Source organism: Babylonia areolata, chromosome 4 (genome assembly GCF_041734735.1).
Source record: "Babylonia areolata isolate BAREFJ2019XMU chromosome 4, ASM4173473v1, whole genome shotgun sequence".
In the NCBI taxonomy this organism is placed as follows: Eukaryota; Metazoa; Mollusca; class Gastropoda; order Neogastropoda; family Buccinidae; genus Babylonia; species Babylonia areolata.
This window is the reverse complement of record NC_134879.1, coordinates 51086039-51103538: the sequence shown is the minus strand read 5'-3', so window position 1 is coordinate 51103538 and position 17500 is coordinate 51086039. Positions and strand designations below refer to the sequence as shown.

Here is a 17500-nt window from a genome sequence, read left to right as displayed (position 1 = left end):
CTCCAATGCGGTGGGAAATCACTTACAAATCAGTATTTTTGTGAAGAGGGAAGGATTGGTTGTGGGGGAGGGGCGGGGGAGGGGGAGGCGAAGAAGGGTAGGCCTACCAGCCTTCTTCACAAGTATTTATTTTCAATAGCGGGTACGGGGCAGATTTGACAGGATTGACAGTCCTCAACCTTATTCACAAATACTTTCAGTGTGAGGTACAATATAATGAAACACACTGAACACTGAAATGTTTAATGTCATTAGCTGTAAAGCTCTAGTGACATAGTAGGTACTAATCAGAACAAAATGGTGCAAAACAGATAAAAATGGAACAGAAAGGAAAAAATGGAATTGAAACAACATCAACTTATTTTAATAAGAGATTTGCTGCGTCTCCAAGGTTTGTACAATATAATGGAGAGACTGAGAGATGGGGGGGGGGTGAGAGAGAGAAAATGGGGGGCGAGGGGGGAGACTGGCCGCGGGAAATACGGTAGCACAGCAGTCCAGCCATTATCACAAGCTCTCTCTGAATGAGGTACAGAGAGAGAGAGAGGTACAAACACAGCTATCTAAACGGCCGGTATTTCACTTTGCGCTCTTTTACCCCGTCACCATAACTCCAGCTGTATCAGCAAGGTTACAGCCACGGTGGTCCTTCACTCACTTCCTCGCCAGCAGCTATCGCTGTCGGCACTGCCAGCCCCCGGGATCATGTTTATCGCCATGATCATCACCATCGTCTGGCCATCATCGTCACCATCGTTTGGCCATCACCGCCATCATCGTCACCATCGTTTGTCCATCATCGTCACCATCGTCTGGCCATCATCGTCACCATCGTTTGGTCATCATCGTCACCATCGTTTGGCCATCATCACCATCATCGTCACCATCGTCTGGCCACCATCACCATCATCGTCACCATCGTTTGGCCATCATCACCATCATTGTCACCATTGTTTGGCCATCATCACCACTATTATCGTCACCATCGTTTGGCCATCATCACCATCATCGTCACCATCGTTTGGCCATCATCGTCACCATCGTCGTCACAATCATTTAGCCATCATCACCACTATAATCGTCACCATCGTTTGGCCATCATCGTCACCATCGTTTGGCCATCACCATCATCGTCACCATCGTCGTCACTATCGTTTGGCCATCATCACCATCATCATCACCATCGTTTGGCCATCATCAGCATCATCGTCACCATCGTCTGGCCATCACCATCATCATTACCATCGTTTGGTCATCATCACCATCATCGTCACCATCGTTTGGCCATCATCACCATCATCATCACCATCGTTTGGCCATCATCACCATCATCGTCACCATCGTTTGGCCATCATCACCATCATCGTCACCATCGTTTGTCCATCATCACCATCATCATCACCATCGTTTGGCCATCATCGGCACCATCGTTTGGCCATCATCACCATCATCATCACCATCGTTTGGCCATCATCGTCACCATCGTTTGGCCATCATCACCATCATCGTCACCATCGTCTGGCCACCATCACCATCATCGTCACCATCGTTTGGCCATCATCACCATCATTATCACCATTGTTTGGCCATCATCACCATCATCGTCACCATCGTTTGGCCATCATCGTCACCATCGTCGTCACAATCATTTAGCCATCATCACCACTATAATCGTCACCATCGTTTGGCCATCATCGTCACCATCGTTTGGCCATCACCATCATCGTCACCATCGTCGTCACTATCGTTTGGCCATCATCACCATCATCATCACCATCGTTTGGCCATCATCAGCATCATCGTCACCATCGTCTGGCCATCACCATCATCATTACCATCGTTTGGTCATCATCACCATCATCGTCACCATCGTTTGGCCATCATCACCATCATCATCACCATCGTTTGGCCATCATCACCATCATCGTCACCATCGTTTGGCCATCATCACCATCATCGTCACCATCGTTTGTCCATCATCACCATCATCATCACCATCGTTTGGCCATCATCGGCACCATCGTTTGGCCATCATCACCATCATCATCACCATCGTTTGGCCATCATCGTCACCATCGTTTGGCCATCATCACCATCATCGTCACCATCGTCTGGCCACCATCACCATCATCGTCACCATCGTTTGGCCATCATCACCATCATTATCACCATTGTTTGGCCATCATCACCATCATCGTCACCATCGTTTGGCCATCATCATCACCATCATCGTCACAATCATTTGGCCATCATCACCACTATAATCGTCAACATCGTTTGGCCATCATCGTCACCATCGTTTGGCCATCACCATCATCACCATCATCGTCACCATCGTCGTCACTATCGTTTGGCCATCATCACCATCATCATCACCATCGTTTGGCCATCATCAACATCATCGTCACCATCGTCTGGCCATCACCATCATCATCACCATCGTTTGGTCATCATCACCATCATCGTCACCATCGTCTGGCCATCATCGTCACCATCGTTTGGCCATCACCGCCATCATCGTCACCATCGTTTGGCCATCATCACCATCATCATCACCATCGTCTGGCCATCACCATCATCATCACCATCGTTTGGCTATCATCACCATCATCGTCACCATCGTTTGGCCATCATCACCATCATCGTCACCATCGTTTGGCCATCATCGTCACCATCGTTTGGCCATCATCACCATCATCGTCACCATCGTTTGGCCATCATCACCATCATCGTCACCATCGTCTGTCCATCACCATCACCCAAATCGTTATTCGCATGCCCTGGGACTCAAGACACAACAGCATCGTAACTTTGTGTTGATGGCAGGGAGGAGGAAGGTAACAGGTGAAGGTAACGCAGACGGAGGATTGTTTCATGTCCACAACCCACTCGTTCCCTTGACAGACTTGTGGAGTTTTCGTGGCAGGGGAGCCCCTATTACGGACAAAGCATCGTTCACCTTATCACAGTTAATATGTTGGAATTCAGATGAGGAATAGTTATAAAACGATATTTTATCTTTATGTAAGACGGGCGCAATGGCCGAGTGTTTAAAGCGCTGGACTATCAATCTGAGGGTCCCGGGTTCGAATCTCGGTAACGGCGCCTGATGGATAAAGGATGGAGATTTTTTTTAGATCTCCCAGGTCAACATATGTGCAGTCCTGCTAGTGCCTGAAACCCCGTCGTGTGTATACTCAAGCAGAAGATCAAATACGCACGTTAAAGATCATGTAATCCATGTCAGCGTTCGGTGGGTTACGGAAACAAGAACATACCCAGCATGCACGCCCCCGAAAACGGAGTACGGTTGCCTGCATGGCGGGATAAAAACTGTCATACACGTAAAAGCCCACACGTGTACATACGAGTGAACGTTGGAGTTACAGTCCACGAACGAAGATCTTTATATAAAACTGGATGATATAGGCCACAGAGATGAGATGCTTCCGAAAGCCTTTCGGTTCACCTTACAGGATCATTACTGCCAATGAAGAAGTGAGAAACGAGTCCGGCAAACCATCGAATCCTGTGAGGATCTCCTGACCACGGTGAAGAAAGGAAACTTGAAGTGGTGTGGGCACGTCTCCACCAAGTATGAGCTTACATCACAGATTGACATACGTTTACAGTAGGGCCAACAGCAAAGTGAGAGCTGTATTATCAATGGTTTCTCCAATGCATTAGGAAATCACTTACAGCTTAGTCTTTTGTGAAGGACTATAACCCCCAAACTAGGAGGCAAAATTGCACTGGCTCTTAGTGCTGCAGCCTTGGGGGCGAGTTGGCCTTTGGAAACCATTCCAGCGCCGACCGTACTACTCTTAGCCGAGAGGCTGGGGATATAACCTGGGCAAGACACTCTCCACAGATAGTCCAGATAGTCGGGCCAGCAATTACCTCCTCTGCTGTTCTGATGGTCATAGTCGACACGACTGACTATCATACATCTCTCGACCAGCGGGAGGACTTGCCGAGACAATCCTGCAAGGCATAGTGCAAGGAAGGAGACAGGAAAGGCACACCGAAACACGGGACTGGTGCGGACAGTTAACTCACTCAGTACGGCCAGTCCTCTCTTCTCCTCTACACAGACCCCTCGGATGTCCAGTGGGTGTCTCAATGACTCAACCTTTTGCTTCCGTCGTCAGAATTGTGGTATCCTTTGTCAACATTCACGTCTTCAGTATAAGAGCTTTCCGCTTGCAATATTTTGATGATGGTAATTGGGGTGAAACGCTGTTAACGTCGTCTCTTTCGCCGTTCGTATGGAGACCCAGAATGTACAGGCCTGAGACTGATGGACACCCTGAAAGAGGCGAGGAACGGAGAGAAACGGAAAGGACTGGGGGGTGCCAGGCCATCAGTGGTGCCGTGCCCCGATGGTCTTGAGACTCCGGGATAGTAGACGAAGGAGAATGATGAAGAAGAAGGAGAAAAAAAAACGGGAGGGAAGGAAGGAGGAAGAGAGAGGGGTAGAATCGCTTGTGTGTGTGCTGTTCTCTGATATTTCACTCCATGTGTCTTTTGGAAATTGTGATTTAGTATTTATTTATTTATTTATTCGTTTATTTACTCATTTATTTATTTATAGAAATGCAGCGTGCAGAGGTGATCCCTTGAGATGTGTTCAAAAGAAATGTGTGGCAGAAGGGTCACATGTTGCTGATGTCTAATTACATTGTAAGTTGGGTTTTTCGTGGACTCAGTTACCAGTTGTACTGTATAGCGCGATATCAGTTAGCATTTTAATTCGAGGACAGTTCAATTACAGTTGAGGTTTCTTTTTTTCTTTTTTTCTTTTTTTTTTCTTTTCTTTTCCTTTTTTTTTTTTCTTTTTTTTTTTCGTGAGATGAGGTATGGAGCACAGTGTTTTTTGCGCGATTTATGATTGTCAAGCATCCTAAGCTGTCTGGGTGTACACCTTTCGTCATTCATGTACTGTTTCCCACAAAAGCACTCAGCGCTATGTTCAGATCCTTCTTCTCCTTCTTCATAGTTCGTGGGCTACAACTCCCACGTTCATTCCTATATACACGAGTGGGCTTTTACGTGCATAACCGTTTTTACCCCCACCGTGTAGGCAGCCATACTCTGTTTTCGGGGTTGTGCATGCTAGGTATGTTCTTGCTTCCTTTACCCACCGAACGCGGAGATCGGAAAAATCACCACGCTTTACCCACCAGGCGCTGTTAAGGAGATTCGAACCCGGGACCCTCAGATTGAAAGCCCAACGTTTTAACCACTCGGCTGTTGCGCCCGTCGTTCAGATCCGATTCCGCATCTGTTCGTAAGTTTGATCTTTCAGATCCGAGACTTCACCTCCAGTCCATCAAAGCCAATGGGTCGGTTCCTCAGAGCTGTTGACGACAGCGCTGCTTGATAGTTTTCGTTCGTTGTAAATCATCAAAGCAGCAGATTCCTCCCAGATTTGCATCAGTCCAGTGTGCAGGTTGAAGCTTTATCTGTAAAAAAAACACAACAACATTGGCTTAGTAACACAAGTAATAGATAGACAGACAATGATAATGTCCTTGGCGATACGCTGCGCTGTAGGCAATACGTGAAGATGTGTGTGTGTGTGTGTGTGTGTGTGTGTGTGTGTGTGTGTGTGTGTCAGTGCGTGTGTGTGTGTGTTAGCGTGTGTGTGTGTCAGTGTGTGTGTGTGTGTGTGTGTGTGTGTGTGTGTGTGTGTGTGTGTGTGTGTGTGTGTCAGTGTGTGTGTTGTGTGTGTGTCAGTGTGTGTGTTGTGTGTGTATACACCCCACGTCTGTCCCATTGCCAGATGTGTTCCTGTTGTGGGTCACGTCCACTTCAGTTGTCCAGTGTCGTGGTCTGTCACTTGACGAAGAATTGAACCTACACCCAGCGCGTTGGATCCATGCATGGGTCAGGTGTATGTTTCCCCCATCCCCTTCCTCACTCCACCCTTCCAGCCCCATCCCTTCCCTCCCCCCTCGCCCCTTTTTTTCTCTTTATCTTTTTTTGATTATTTATATGTGTTGTAAATGGATCGTATTGGCACGGCTTTGACGGCCTCCTTTCAAAACCAGGAAGCGAGAAACTAATCTTCTGCCCTCTCTTCTTTTCCCCCCGATCTGGACACACACACACACACACACACACACACACACACACACACACACACACACACACACCTACAACAACCCACCCCTCCCCGCACCCTCCCATTCCCCCCCCCCCCCACACACACACACACAACGCAACACAACACAAACAACACGACACCCACCAACACCCCCCCCCCCCACCTCGCACCCCCTCCCTACACCCCCCCCCACACACACACACACACACACAAAAACACAACACAACACAACACCCACACACAACACAACACAACACAACACAACACAACACACACACGACACGACACAACACGACACGACACAACACAACACAACACAACACACAACCCACAACACACCACAACACACCACACCACAACACACCACAACACAACACAACACACACAAAACACAACACACACAAAACACAACACAACACAACACAACACAACACAACACCCACACACAACACAACACAACACAACACCCACACACAACACAACACAACACAACACAACACAACACCCACACACAACACAACACAACACAACACAACACCCACACACAACACAACACAACACAACACAACACCCACACACAACACAACACAACACAACACAACACAACACAACACCCACACAAAACACAACACAACACAACATAACTCAACACACACACGACACAACACAACACAACTCAACACCCACACACAAAACACAACACAACACAACATAACTCAACACACACACGACACAACACAACACAACACAACACCCACACACAAAACACAACACAACACCAACACAACACAACACACACACAACACAACACAACTCAACACAACACACACACAACTCAACACAACACACACACGACACGACACAACACAACACAACACCCACACACAAAACACAACACAACACAACGCAACACAACATAACACAACACCCACACAACACCCACACACAAAACACAACACAACACAACACAACACAACACACACACGACACAACACAACACAACACACAACACAACACAACACAACACACACACAACACAACACACACACAACACAACACAACACAACACAACACAACACAACACAACACAACACAACACAACACAACACACAGGTGGTGGAGGTGTCTGAGATCCAGGACGGGCTGCCCGTGGAGTTCCCCTCAGTCACCCTGTGCAACATCGAGCCCATCTCGTGGCGCAAGCTGCGCCAGCTGCTCAACGGCACCGACTCCAACAGCTCGGACGTGCGGGGGTGGCTGGAGTTCCTGGAGACGTACGACTTCGGCGCCCAGACGCCCCACCTGCGCTCCATCCGCGCCTTCCACGAGAACGTGGGCGAGGACGCCATGTTCGTACGCCACAGCCTGAACGAGTCGCTGCTGCATTGCAGCTTCAACAAGCAGCCCTGCTCCACGGCCAACTTCTCCACCTCCTTCGACGGCAACTACTACAGCTGCTTCACCTTCAACACGCGAGGGGAAGAGCAGCAGGAACCCGAACCCGACCCTGATCCTGAAGCCGACTCTCTTGGAGGCAGCAGCAGCAGCAGCAGCAGTAGCAGCAGTAGGAAGAAGAAGAGGAGGAGGAGGAAGAGGTTGATTGTGCATTCCACGGGGCCCGAGCATGGCTTGAGGTGAGAGAGGGAGGGAGTTTTTGTGTGAGTGTCTGTGTGTGTGTGTGTGTGGGGGGGGATTAGGGGGGGAGGGGTCGGGGGGGAGGGGTGGAGAGGGGGGGTTCTGTTTTTGTTTTCTGGGTCTCAGTGTGTGTGTGTGTGTGTGTGTGTGTGTGTGTGTGTGTGTGTGTGTGTGTGTGTGTGTGTGAAATGATACGGAGGGGGGGCTCTGTTTGTATTTTCTGGGTCTCAGTGTGTTTGTGTGTGTGTGTGAATAGAATAGAATACTTTTTATTGTCATAAAACCTTAAAGTTTATAAGACACAATGAAACATAAACATGAGCATATTAAGAAGAGAAACATTCATGAACAAATTTCGCCAGCCTTGGCTGTATTTCTGTTAGAAGGATCAATTCACTAGGCTTTGCATTTGGACGACATATATCGATTAGGAATCTGTGTCTGTAAGTATTGTACTTTACACAATTGTCTGAAAGGTGAATCTCATCTTCTAAACTGTTACAAGTATCACACAGTCTTTGTTCTTTCGGTGTATTTGTGTGTGTGTGTGTGTGTGTGTGTGTGTGTGTGTGTGTGTGTGACATTTCAATGACAGAAATGTGTCAGAAACGATATTGTTCACTCTGGCCATTATCATCAGTGTTGTCTGTGATCGTGATGCTGTTCATTCTCACGTTTATACACGCACAAAAAAAAAGCAGTCACAGCAAAAAGAAACCAAACAAACAAAATCTAACGACCAACAATGAATGAAGAAAAGGGATAAGAACAAACAGAATGATGACTACGACGACAGTTATGATGATCATGACAGAGGTATGCTAGTGGTGATTTTTTTTTTATCTCTCAGTTGGACAGTAGTTCAGGTCAGCCAACAGTTTAAAGACAGCGGCAGTTTCGGGTCTTTTTTTTCTGGCGAAAAATGAAGGCGGTAATGGTTACATGACCGTTGTGATGCTTAACATGGTGGAAGGAAGGTGGAAGAATGTCACTTATCTGTCACTATAGTGTCCTTGAGGGTCTGGGTTCGAATCTCGGTCTCACCCTTTCTCCCGAGTTTGACTGGAAAATCAAAACGGAGCGAAAACCTCATTCGGAGGAGACGATAAACCCAGGTCACTGTGCAGCAGGCGCTTGGCGCACTGAAAAGAGAACCCATGTCAACAAAAGGACTGTCCTCTGGCAAAGTTCTGCTAGAAGGACCTTCACTGTGATAGGTGGTGCACCAATATGTTATGCGTGCACTCCAGGCCTGACTAAGCGGTGTTTGGTTACGCTCCTGGACGACCAGGCATAAGCCAAACAGATGTTGTGTGGCGTATCACATCGATGTGTTTTGTCTGAACGCAGTGACGCCTCCTTGATAGAAAGTGAAACTGAGTTGTGGCACCTCAACCCCTTTTTCTTTCTCCCTCCCCCCCTTTCCCGTCCACCCAAATAGGTACACAAATATATTATGCATGCACACACGGCCTGACGTAGTGCGTTGGGGTTATGCTGTTGCTCATGCATCAGCATAGGATATATGTTGTGGCGTATTTTCGTATATTTTATCTGAACACGGTGACGCCTCCTTGATAGAGATAGTGAAGCAGAGTGGTGGCATTCAACTCTTTTCTCTCTCCCGCCACCGCCTCCCCTCCCCCTCCCCTTCCCTGGAGGTCAGGCATCAGCCTAGCAGATGTGGCGTGGCGTATATGTTATACAGGTATATTTTTTTGTCTGAACGCAGTGACGCCTCCTTGATAGAGAAAGTGAAACGGAGTGGTGGCACCTCAACCTTGCTTTTCTTTCTCTCCCTACCTTCTCTCCGGCTCCCCCTCCCTTCTTCTTCTGCGTTCACTCGTATGCACACGAGTGGGCTTTTACGTGTATGACCGTTTTTACCCCGCCATGTAGGCAGCCATACTCCGTTTTCGGGGGGGTGCATGCTGGGTATGTTCTTGTTTCCATAACCCACCGAACGCTGACATGGATTACAGGATCTTTAACGTGCGTATTTGATCTTCTGCTTGCATATACACACGAAGGGGGTTCAGGCACTAGCAGGTCTGCACATATGTTGACCTGGGAGATCGTAAAAATCTCCACCCTTTACCCACCAGGCGCCGTCACCGTGATTCGAACCCGGGACCCTCAGATTGACAGTCCAACGCTTTAACCACTCGGCTATTGCGCCCGTCGCTCCCCCTCCCAACCCTACACCTACCCTTGCACTTCACTCCCATCGCCCTTTTTTTTTCTTTTTTTTTTTTTTTTTTTTTTTACTTCTCTCCCCCCCATTCCCACCCTACCCCCTCTGCCACCCCACCCCACTCTCTCTCTCTCTCTCGTCCCTCGCCCCCAGCACCCGACCCCCTCCTCCCATTTTGACTTTTCTTTTTTCCTCCTGTGGTAGCGTGGTGATGTTCCTGGTGGTCCTGGACAACACTTTTCTTTCTCTCCCTGTGGTTGAGGGTTGAGGTGCCACCACTCAGTTTCCCGCTTCCCAAATCCCCCATCTCTCACACACATACACACTCTCTTCCAATATTATGTTTTTCTTTCTCCAATCACTGACATCCACCCTCTCTCATTTTACACTTTGAACTCATCTTTTCCACATTCTGTTCTCTCTCTCTCTCTCTCTTTTCCTTCCTCAATCACCTTCCCCTCGCCCCCCCCCCCACCCACCCCCCCCCCCCCATCCCCCTTGCCCCCCACACACACCCCTCCACCTCAACCGCCCCCTTTTCAGTTGAATATTTCTTCCCCCGCGATTGATTTTCACAAATGATGATTTCTAATTAATGATAATAATAATAATCACCATTATGATTGGAAAAAATAATAATACAAATAATAATAATAATAATAATGATTATAATACCATTTATTTTCAGTCTAATACCATCATCTTAGATGAACAGACTATAACATTGAATAAACGAAACGACTCTCCCTTGTGGCACAGTGTGGTGATGTTCCTGGACAACAACTTCCCGCCTCTGGGCAGCTACGGGGTGTACACCCTGGACACCAACATCCTGCACAGCGCGGGGGCCAGGGTCATGGTGCACGCCCCCGACACGCTGCCGCTGCCCGTGCAGCACGGTCAGGACGTGGCCCCGGGCTTCTCCACCTCCGTGGCCATCAAGCCGCTGCTGCACGCCCGTCTGCCCCGCCCCTACGGCAACTGCTCCGGCACCCAGCTGAGGGGCTTCGACAAGTGAGGAGGCTTCCGGTTTTGTGGCTCAGTGTCACGGATATAGGATAGGATAAATAAATAAATCGATGCCCGGTGCATGAGAAGAGACCTTTAACTCTTTCCATACGAACGGCGAAAGAGACGACGTTAACAGCGTTTCACCCAAATTACCACCATCAAAATATTGCAAGCGGAAGACGCTTATACTGAAGAGGTGAATGTCGAGAAAGAATACCACAATTCTGACGACAGAAGCTAAAGGTTGGGTCATTGAGACACCCACTGGACATCCGAGGGGTCTGTGTAGAGGAGAAGAGAGGGCTGGCCGTACTGAGTGAGTTAAGCCTTAAGTTCGGACACCGATGACCGACAATCATACTCTGGTCTCAGAATATCGAGATTGACTGGACTTAGGGTTTTTGGTTTGGGTCGGACACGACTGACTGTAATACTTTTGTCTCTGACTGTCGAAACAGACTGAACTGAGGGCTTATATGTCTCCTCTCATGCACAGAATTAATGTGCTGTTCGAGGACCCAGGAGCGTGTTCAAACTCGAAAGTGTGATTGCTCACTAAACCCTTCTGCAATCGAGTAAACATACAATCGGTTGGAATTATCACATTCACCGTCAGTGTTCTGAACATGACATTCATTACCTTATTCAACACTATTATTTACAGAGGTGTGTGTGTGTGTGTGTGTGTGTGTGTTGTTTGTTGTGATTTGCTTATTAGTCGATTTGTTAATAGAACTGGTTGCAACTTCGACCGTTAGTGTCGGTTGTTTGATCGGATAAACGGAGTTATTAGTGAGCCAGGTAATTAGTTTGATGCAGGTGACTGTCACTTTGCTCTGTGAGACGGTAGCTGGCAGGTTGTTGGGTTAGTTGGTTGGTTGGTTAGTTAATTGGTTGGTTGGTACTTTTATTCAGTCTTTGGAGGTCAGTCGCTTCACATATCTGTTGTCCCTGGGATGGTATATTTTCCCTGATTATCTCGTCCAAGTGTGATTGACGGGGTGATCGTTATTTTATGTTGTTGTTGTTGTTTGTTGTTGTTGCTGCTTTACTGTTATCAGATGGTTTGTTGTTGTTGTTGCTTTACTGTTATCAGCTGGGATCGATGTTGACGGGTCATTGTTATTTTATGTCGTTGTTTATGGTCTGTTTAGGCCCTGATATGGTCCTCTGCTATCGGCGGCCTCGTTTCCTAGGGAGGAAGGTGGCAGAATGGTTAAGACGCTCAGCTGCCAATACAGAGAGTCCGTGAGGGTGTGGGTTCGAATCCCGCTCTCGCCCTTTCTCCTAAGTTTGACTGGAAAATCAAACTGAGCGTCTAGTCTTTCGGATGAGACGATAAACCGAGGTCCCGTGTGCAGCACGCACTTGGCGCACTGAAAAAGAACCCATGGCAACGAGAGTGTTGTCCTCTGGCGAAATTACGTAAAATGAAATCCACTTTCATAGGTACACAAATATGTAAGCATGCACTCAAGGCCTGACTAAGCGCGTTGGGTTATGCTGCTGGTCAGGCATCTGCTCAACAGATGTGGTGTAGCGTGTATGGATTTGTCCGAACGCAGTGACGCCTCCTTGAGAAAGTGAAACAGTGAAACTTCCTTTTTGTCCTCCGCTGTTCCCGGAAGGACAGTCTTGAAGAGCCCGTCAGATCCTGTCACGTGACTGGTCATACCATCTCACTTTTCTTTTTCTTTTCTTTTCTTTCTTCCCCCCCCCCCCTCCCCCACCAAACGACATTATAACGACAGCAGCAACAACAACAACAATGATGATGATGATAATAATAATAATAATAACAACAACAACAACAATAATAATAATATTAATAATAACAATAAGAATAACAGCCATAATGGTGTTTTGTAATCCTACCGCCCTGTCGTGTCAGTTATGTGCAAGCTTCGTTCGGGCTTACACAGCTAGCAGTTGAGGCACCATGCTTTATATCAGCAAGATGTGTAGCGTATGACTATGGAATTGTCCCAACGCAGTAACTGAAATTCCTTGAGTAACTGAACTGAACTGAACTGTGTTTTTCTTTTCCTCCCACCACCACCACCACCACCACCCCCACCCCTGGGGGGTCCACAACCCAGCTTCACCAGCACCTACTCCACGTGCATCGCGGTGTGCAAGCAGGAGGTGATCGTCCGGCGCTGTGGCTGCCGCAGCTCCGCCCTGCCCCACCTGCCCGCCCTGCGCCACGTGCCCTACTGCGGGCAGGTGCCCGGCTGGCGGGACATGCTGCGCCACACGCCCGCACACCCCCGGGCCCAGCACCTGCCCCGCCTGCAGTGCGAGGGGCGGGAGATGCTCAGGCTGAAGAATGACCGAGGGTGAGGGGTTGTTGTTTGTTGTTGTTTTTTTTTTGGGGGGGCGGGGGGGAGCATGGGATGGGATATATGGGGGTCGGGGTGGTTGGGGATGAGGGGGGTGTTGGAAAGTGGGATGGGAAAAGGAGCGAGAGAGAGAGAGAGAGTGTGTGTGTGTGTGTGTGTGTGTCCGCTCGTGAGTGTGGATGCTTATCTCTATCTGTTCTTGCATGGATGTGTTTTTATCTGAATGTACATCATTGGTAAATGATGAGTGTACCTGTACGCGCGCGTTGTGAATGTACCAATTTTGTCATACTTCTGCGTTACGGTGCATGCATGTGAGTGTGTGTGTGTGTGTGTGTGTGTGTGTACGTGTATGGATGCGTATGTGTGTCTGTGTGTTTTCCCAATAGCATCATAACAATATTGATTTTTCTTTTAAATCTCACATCCCGGTAGCAATTTGTTCGGTAATGATTTTTGAAAAGCATGATTTTTAATAATTCACGCAGCGATAGTTCGGTAGAAGTTCGTAGTCCCTTGACCGAGCTCTAAAGTAACTATATTTTTTCTCTCCCCTATCCGGTTCCTCTCCCCCCCCCCCCCCCAGCCCCCTTACGTGTTGTGTAGTGATCTGTGTATTTTGTCCCCCCCCCCCCCCCCCCCCCGAAGGTTGAATCGGGGTCTCGTGTGTAGTTGCATACACTTAATGAAATGTTGATATATATCATAACCAAACAGTTGATGTTGCCATTGTAAACTATTTAAGGGGTGAGGGAAGAGGAGAGAGACAGGGGGAGGGAGGGGAAAAGAGAGAGAGAGGCGATGAAGGAGGAGGAGAAGAAGAAGACGTTTGAAAACAAGAGAACGCTGGCCATTAAGGAGAAGCGTGAGCGAAGGAAGCAAGGCTCAACTTCTGGAGACGTTTTCCCTTGCAACACCTGTAGGAAGTGTTGCGCATCCAGAATCGGCATCTTCTCCCATAATAAATAAATGAGGACACACACCGACAGATAAGCCTGCCTGCCTACTCATCCGTCGGTCCGACGGGAGACTCCATCGTATGTCAACTATTATAAGAATAAGCGTAATACCAAATGTTATTCCTATGTGCACAAGTTAAATGAAATATGTAACATTTTCATGTGCCCCCGCGGGGTTTCTCGTCTTGTCTTGTCTTGTCTTGTCTTGTGTTGCTTGTTAAAAGAACTTCAAGCAAGATTGCCCACATAATACAGATAGAGGAGGTGTCAGTAAAATGGTGAGGTTGCTGCACTGAGCTGACATGGTGTCCAATACACAGATCAGTCTGTGTGTATGCCAGACTCATTTGCAGAGCTTCTAAATTTGACCATGTTTCTCCTCTCCTTCAGTCTCTCCACTGGTTGCCTGTTTCTGATCGAATAGACTATAAGCTATCCACTCTGACCTTTTCTGCAGTCAACGGATCTGGCCCCAAGTATCTTTCTGAACTCATCCATATCTATACCCCGTCTCGCCAGCTCCGTTCTTCCTCTGATACTCGACTTCTCAGGATACCTCACGTCAGAAGTAAGACCTATGGACACAGATCGTTTTCTTTTCAATCGCCAAAGACGTGGAACAAGCTCCCTGATAACCTCCGTCACTCTGATTCCCTCGCATCTTTTAAATCTCGTCTCAAAACTCACCTTTTCCCTCAGCAATAAGTTCAATTGTGGCAGGTCCACAACTACATGCATGTATATGAATGTGTATTGTGTGTGCGTGTGTTTATGTAAGTTTGTGCCTGCCTATGTGTGCGTATTTGTTAGGGTAGCTGTTAGATACACATGTATGTTAAAATGTATGTATGCAGTGTGTGTGTGTGTGTGCGTGCGTGCGTGTGTGTGTGCGCGTACGTGCGTGCGTGCGCGTGTGTGTGTGTGTGTGGTCACATTTTGGTGTGTGTATGTAACATAGATATAATGTTTTATGTTATCAAAAGCGTTTTTGTAAAGCACCTAGAGCAGATTTCTGGATAGTGTGCTATATAAGTATCCATTATTATTATTATTATTATTATTATGTCCCCAAACGAAAGTCGCGAAAAGTAAATGCACTGTTTGATGCAGCTGATGACTATGTCAGTGTGTGTGACCGCGTGTGTTGGCTTGTTGCAGGAGGATTTTCGTTTGGAAGATAATGATTATGCTTTTGAACAGAAACACTGCGAGAGTGCTTCTCACGTGAAAACTACTCTGCACGAGTCAATGTCTGAATTGTGCCGAGTGTTAAAAGTTCAAATGACTCGCCGATTTGGCGCAGTGGTGAGCGAATGGACTGGCGACTGGTAGGTGAGTTCAATCCTCAAAAGCAGCCTGATTGATTGATTGATCGACACTGCGTGGGATTTGGGGGGGTCAGCTTGTCCTGCTCTATGAAGCTGAGATCTGGAGAACCACAGTCACGGCCATGAAGAGAGGACCCGAACTTCCAGCAACATCTGCCTCGGAGGGATTCTTTGGATTCGCAGGTCAGAGAAAACCAGGAATGAAGAACATTACTATGAGAGCGAACGAGACAGCGGCCCGCAGAAGAAGCGATTCTCCAAAGACCCTGGAGATGGACCGGCGACGCGCCCCACAAGCCCGCGTTCAGCGTTGCAAGGCAAGGAGAAGAGGGCGTCTTGGAAATACGTGGCGCCATGACCTGGAGGCAGACGTGAAGAGGACAGGCCGCACCTGGGGACAGACATGAAGAGGACAGGCCGCACCTGGGGACAGACAGGAACAGGAAGAGGACAGGCCGCACCTGGAGGCAGACATGAAGAGGACAGGCCGCACCTGGGGACAGACAGGAACAGGAAGAGGACAGGCCGCACTTGGGGACAGACATGAAGAGGACAGGCCGCACCTGGGGACAGACATGAAGAGGACAGGCCGCACCTGGGGGCAGACATGAAGAGGACAGGCCGCACCTGGGGACAGACATGAAGAGGACAGGCCGCACCTGGGGACAGACATGAAGAGGACAGGCCGCACCTGGGGACAGACATGAAGAGGACAGGCCGCACCTGGGGACAGACATGAAGAGGACAGGTTGCACCTGGGGACAGACAGGAAGAGGACAGGCCGGCCTGGAGGCAGACATGAAGAGGACAGGCCGCACCTGGGGACAGACAGGAAGAGGACAGGCCGCACCTGGGGACAGACAGGAAGAGGACAGGCCGCACCTGGGGACAGACAGGAACAGGAAGAGGACAGGCCGCACCTGGGGACAGACAGGAAGAGGACAGGCCGCACCTGGGGACAGACATGAAGAGGACAGGCCGCACCTGGAGGCAGACATGAAGAGGACAGGCCGCACCTGGGGACAGACATGAAGAGGACAGGCCGCACCTGGGGGCAGACATGAAGAGGACAGGCCGCACCTGGGGACAGACAGGAACAGGAAGAGGACAGGCCGCACCTGGGGACAGACATGAAGAGGACAGGCCGCACCTGGGGGCAGACATGAAGAGGACAGGCCGCACCTGGAGGCAGACATGAAGAGGACAGGCCGCACCTGGGGACAGACAGGAAGAGGAGAGGCCGCACCTGGGGACAGCTGGAGTGACTGGCACAGGACCGGGATGGCTGGAGAGCGCTTGGTGACGGCCTGTGTCCCAGACTGGGCAACAGGCGTAGGTGAGATGAGGGAGGTGGGGACACTTCTGTAACGTAGGGCGTGCTGTATATTACTGGGTTCAGTTGAGACGACTGGGAATATACCGTTAAGCCTCAGGCACTTATTGGATGTGTCGTTTGGAAATGGTCCTCTTTAACTAGCGTAGTACATTGATGGTGTCTGCAGCATGTGTTTCTCGGTCTTGGATGACGTAAGAGTACATTACAAAAGAAACGTGGAGTACAGCCACATGTAACCTCCAGCTAGAATGGATCTCTCTGGCACTGTCAGCCTCTTACTCGTCGATCATCACACACAAGCAAAAGCAAACACCTTAAAATTATCCTCAGTTTTACGGTTCTCCGTTAGGATGTAATTGATGGATCTTTAAGGAGTGAGGGAAGAAGAGAAAGACAGGGGGAGGGAAGGGAAAACAGAGAGAGAGAGAGAGGTGATGAAGGAGGAGAAGGAAAAAAAAAAAAGGAAGAAGAGGAGCAAGAAGAAAGATAAAGAGGGTGGGTGTTAAAAAGCCGTCTTTGCCGACAACAGGGAGGGAACGTTGATCTGCCTCCCAACTCATCGATATTCGGCCGTGTGCCCGAAACA

General features: G+C 48.7%; 1 protein-coding gene across 3 annotated transcripts in view; it reads left to right on the top strand.

Moving 5' to 3' along the window:
• LOC143281283 (FMRFamide-activated amiloride-sensitive sodium channel-like) overlaps positions 1 to 17500 on the top strand; it is a 158862-nt gene that overhangs the window by 129520 nt on the left and 11842 nt on the right. For all 3 annotated transcript variants that reach the window (XM_076586416.1, XM_076586415.1, XM_076586414.1), the window contains 3 exons: positions 7223 to 7743; positions 10698 to 10952; positions 13049 to 13288. In XM_076586416.1, the coding sequence (XP_076442531.1) occupies positions 7223 to 7743; positions 10698 to 10952; positions 13049 to 13288 (1016 nt within the window). The remainder of the gene's footprint in view (positions 1 to 7222; positions 7744 to 10697; positions 10953 to 13048; positions 13289 to 17500) is intronic.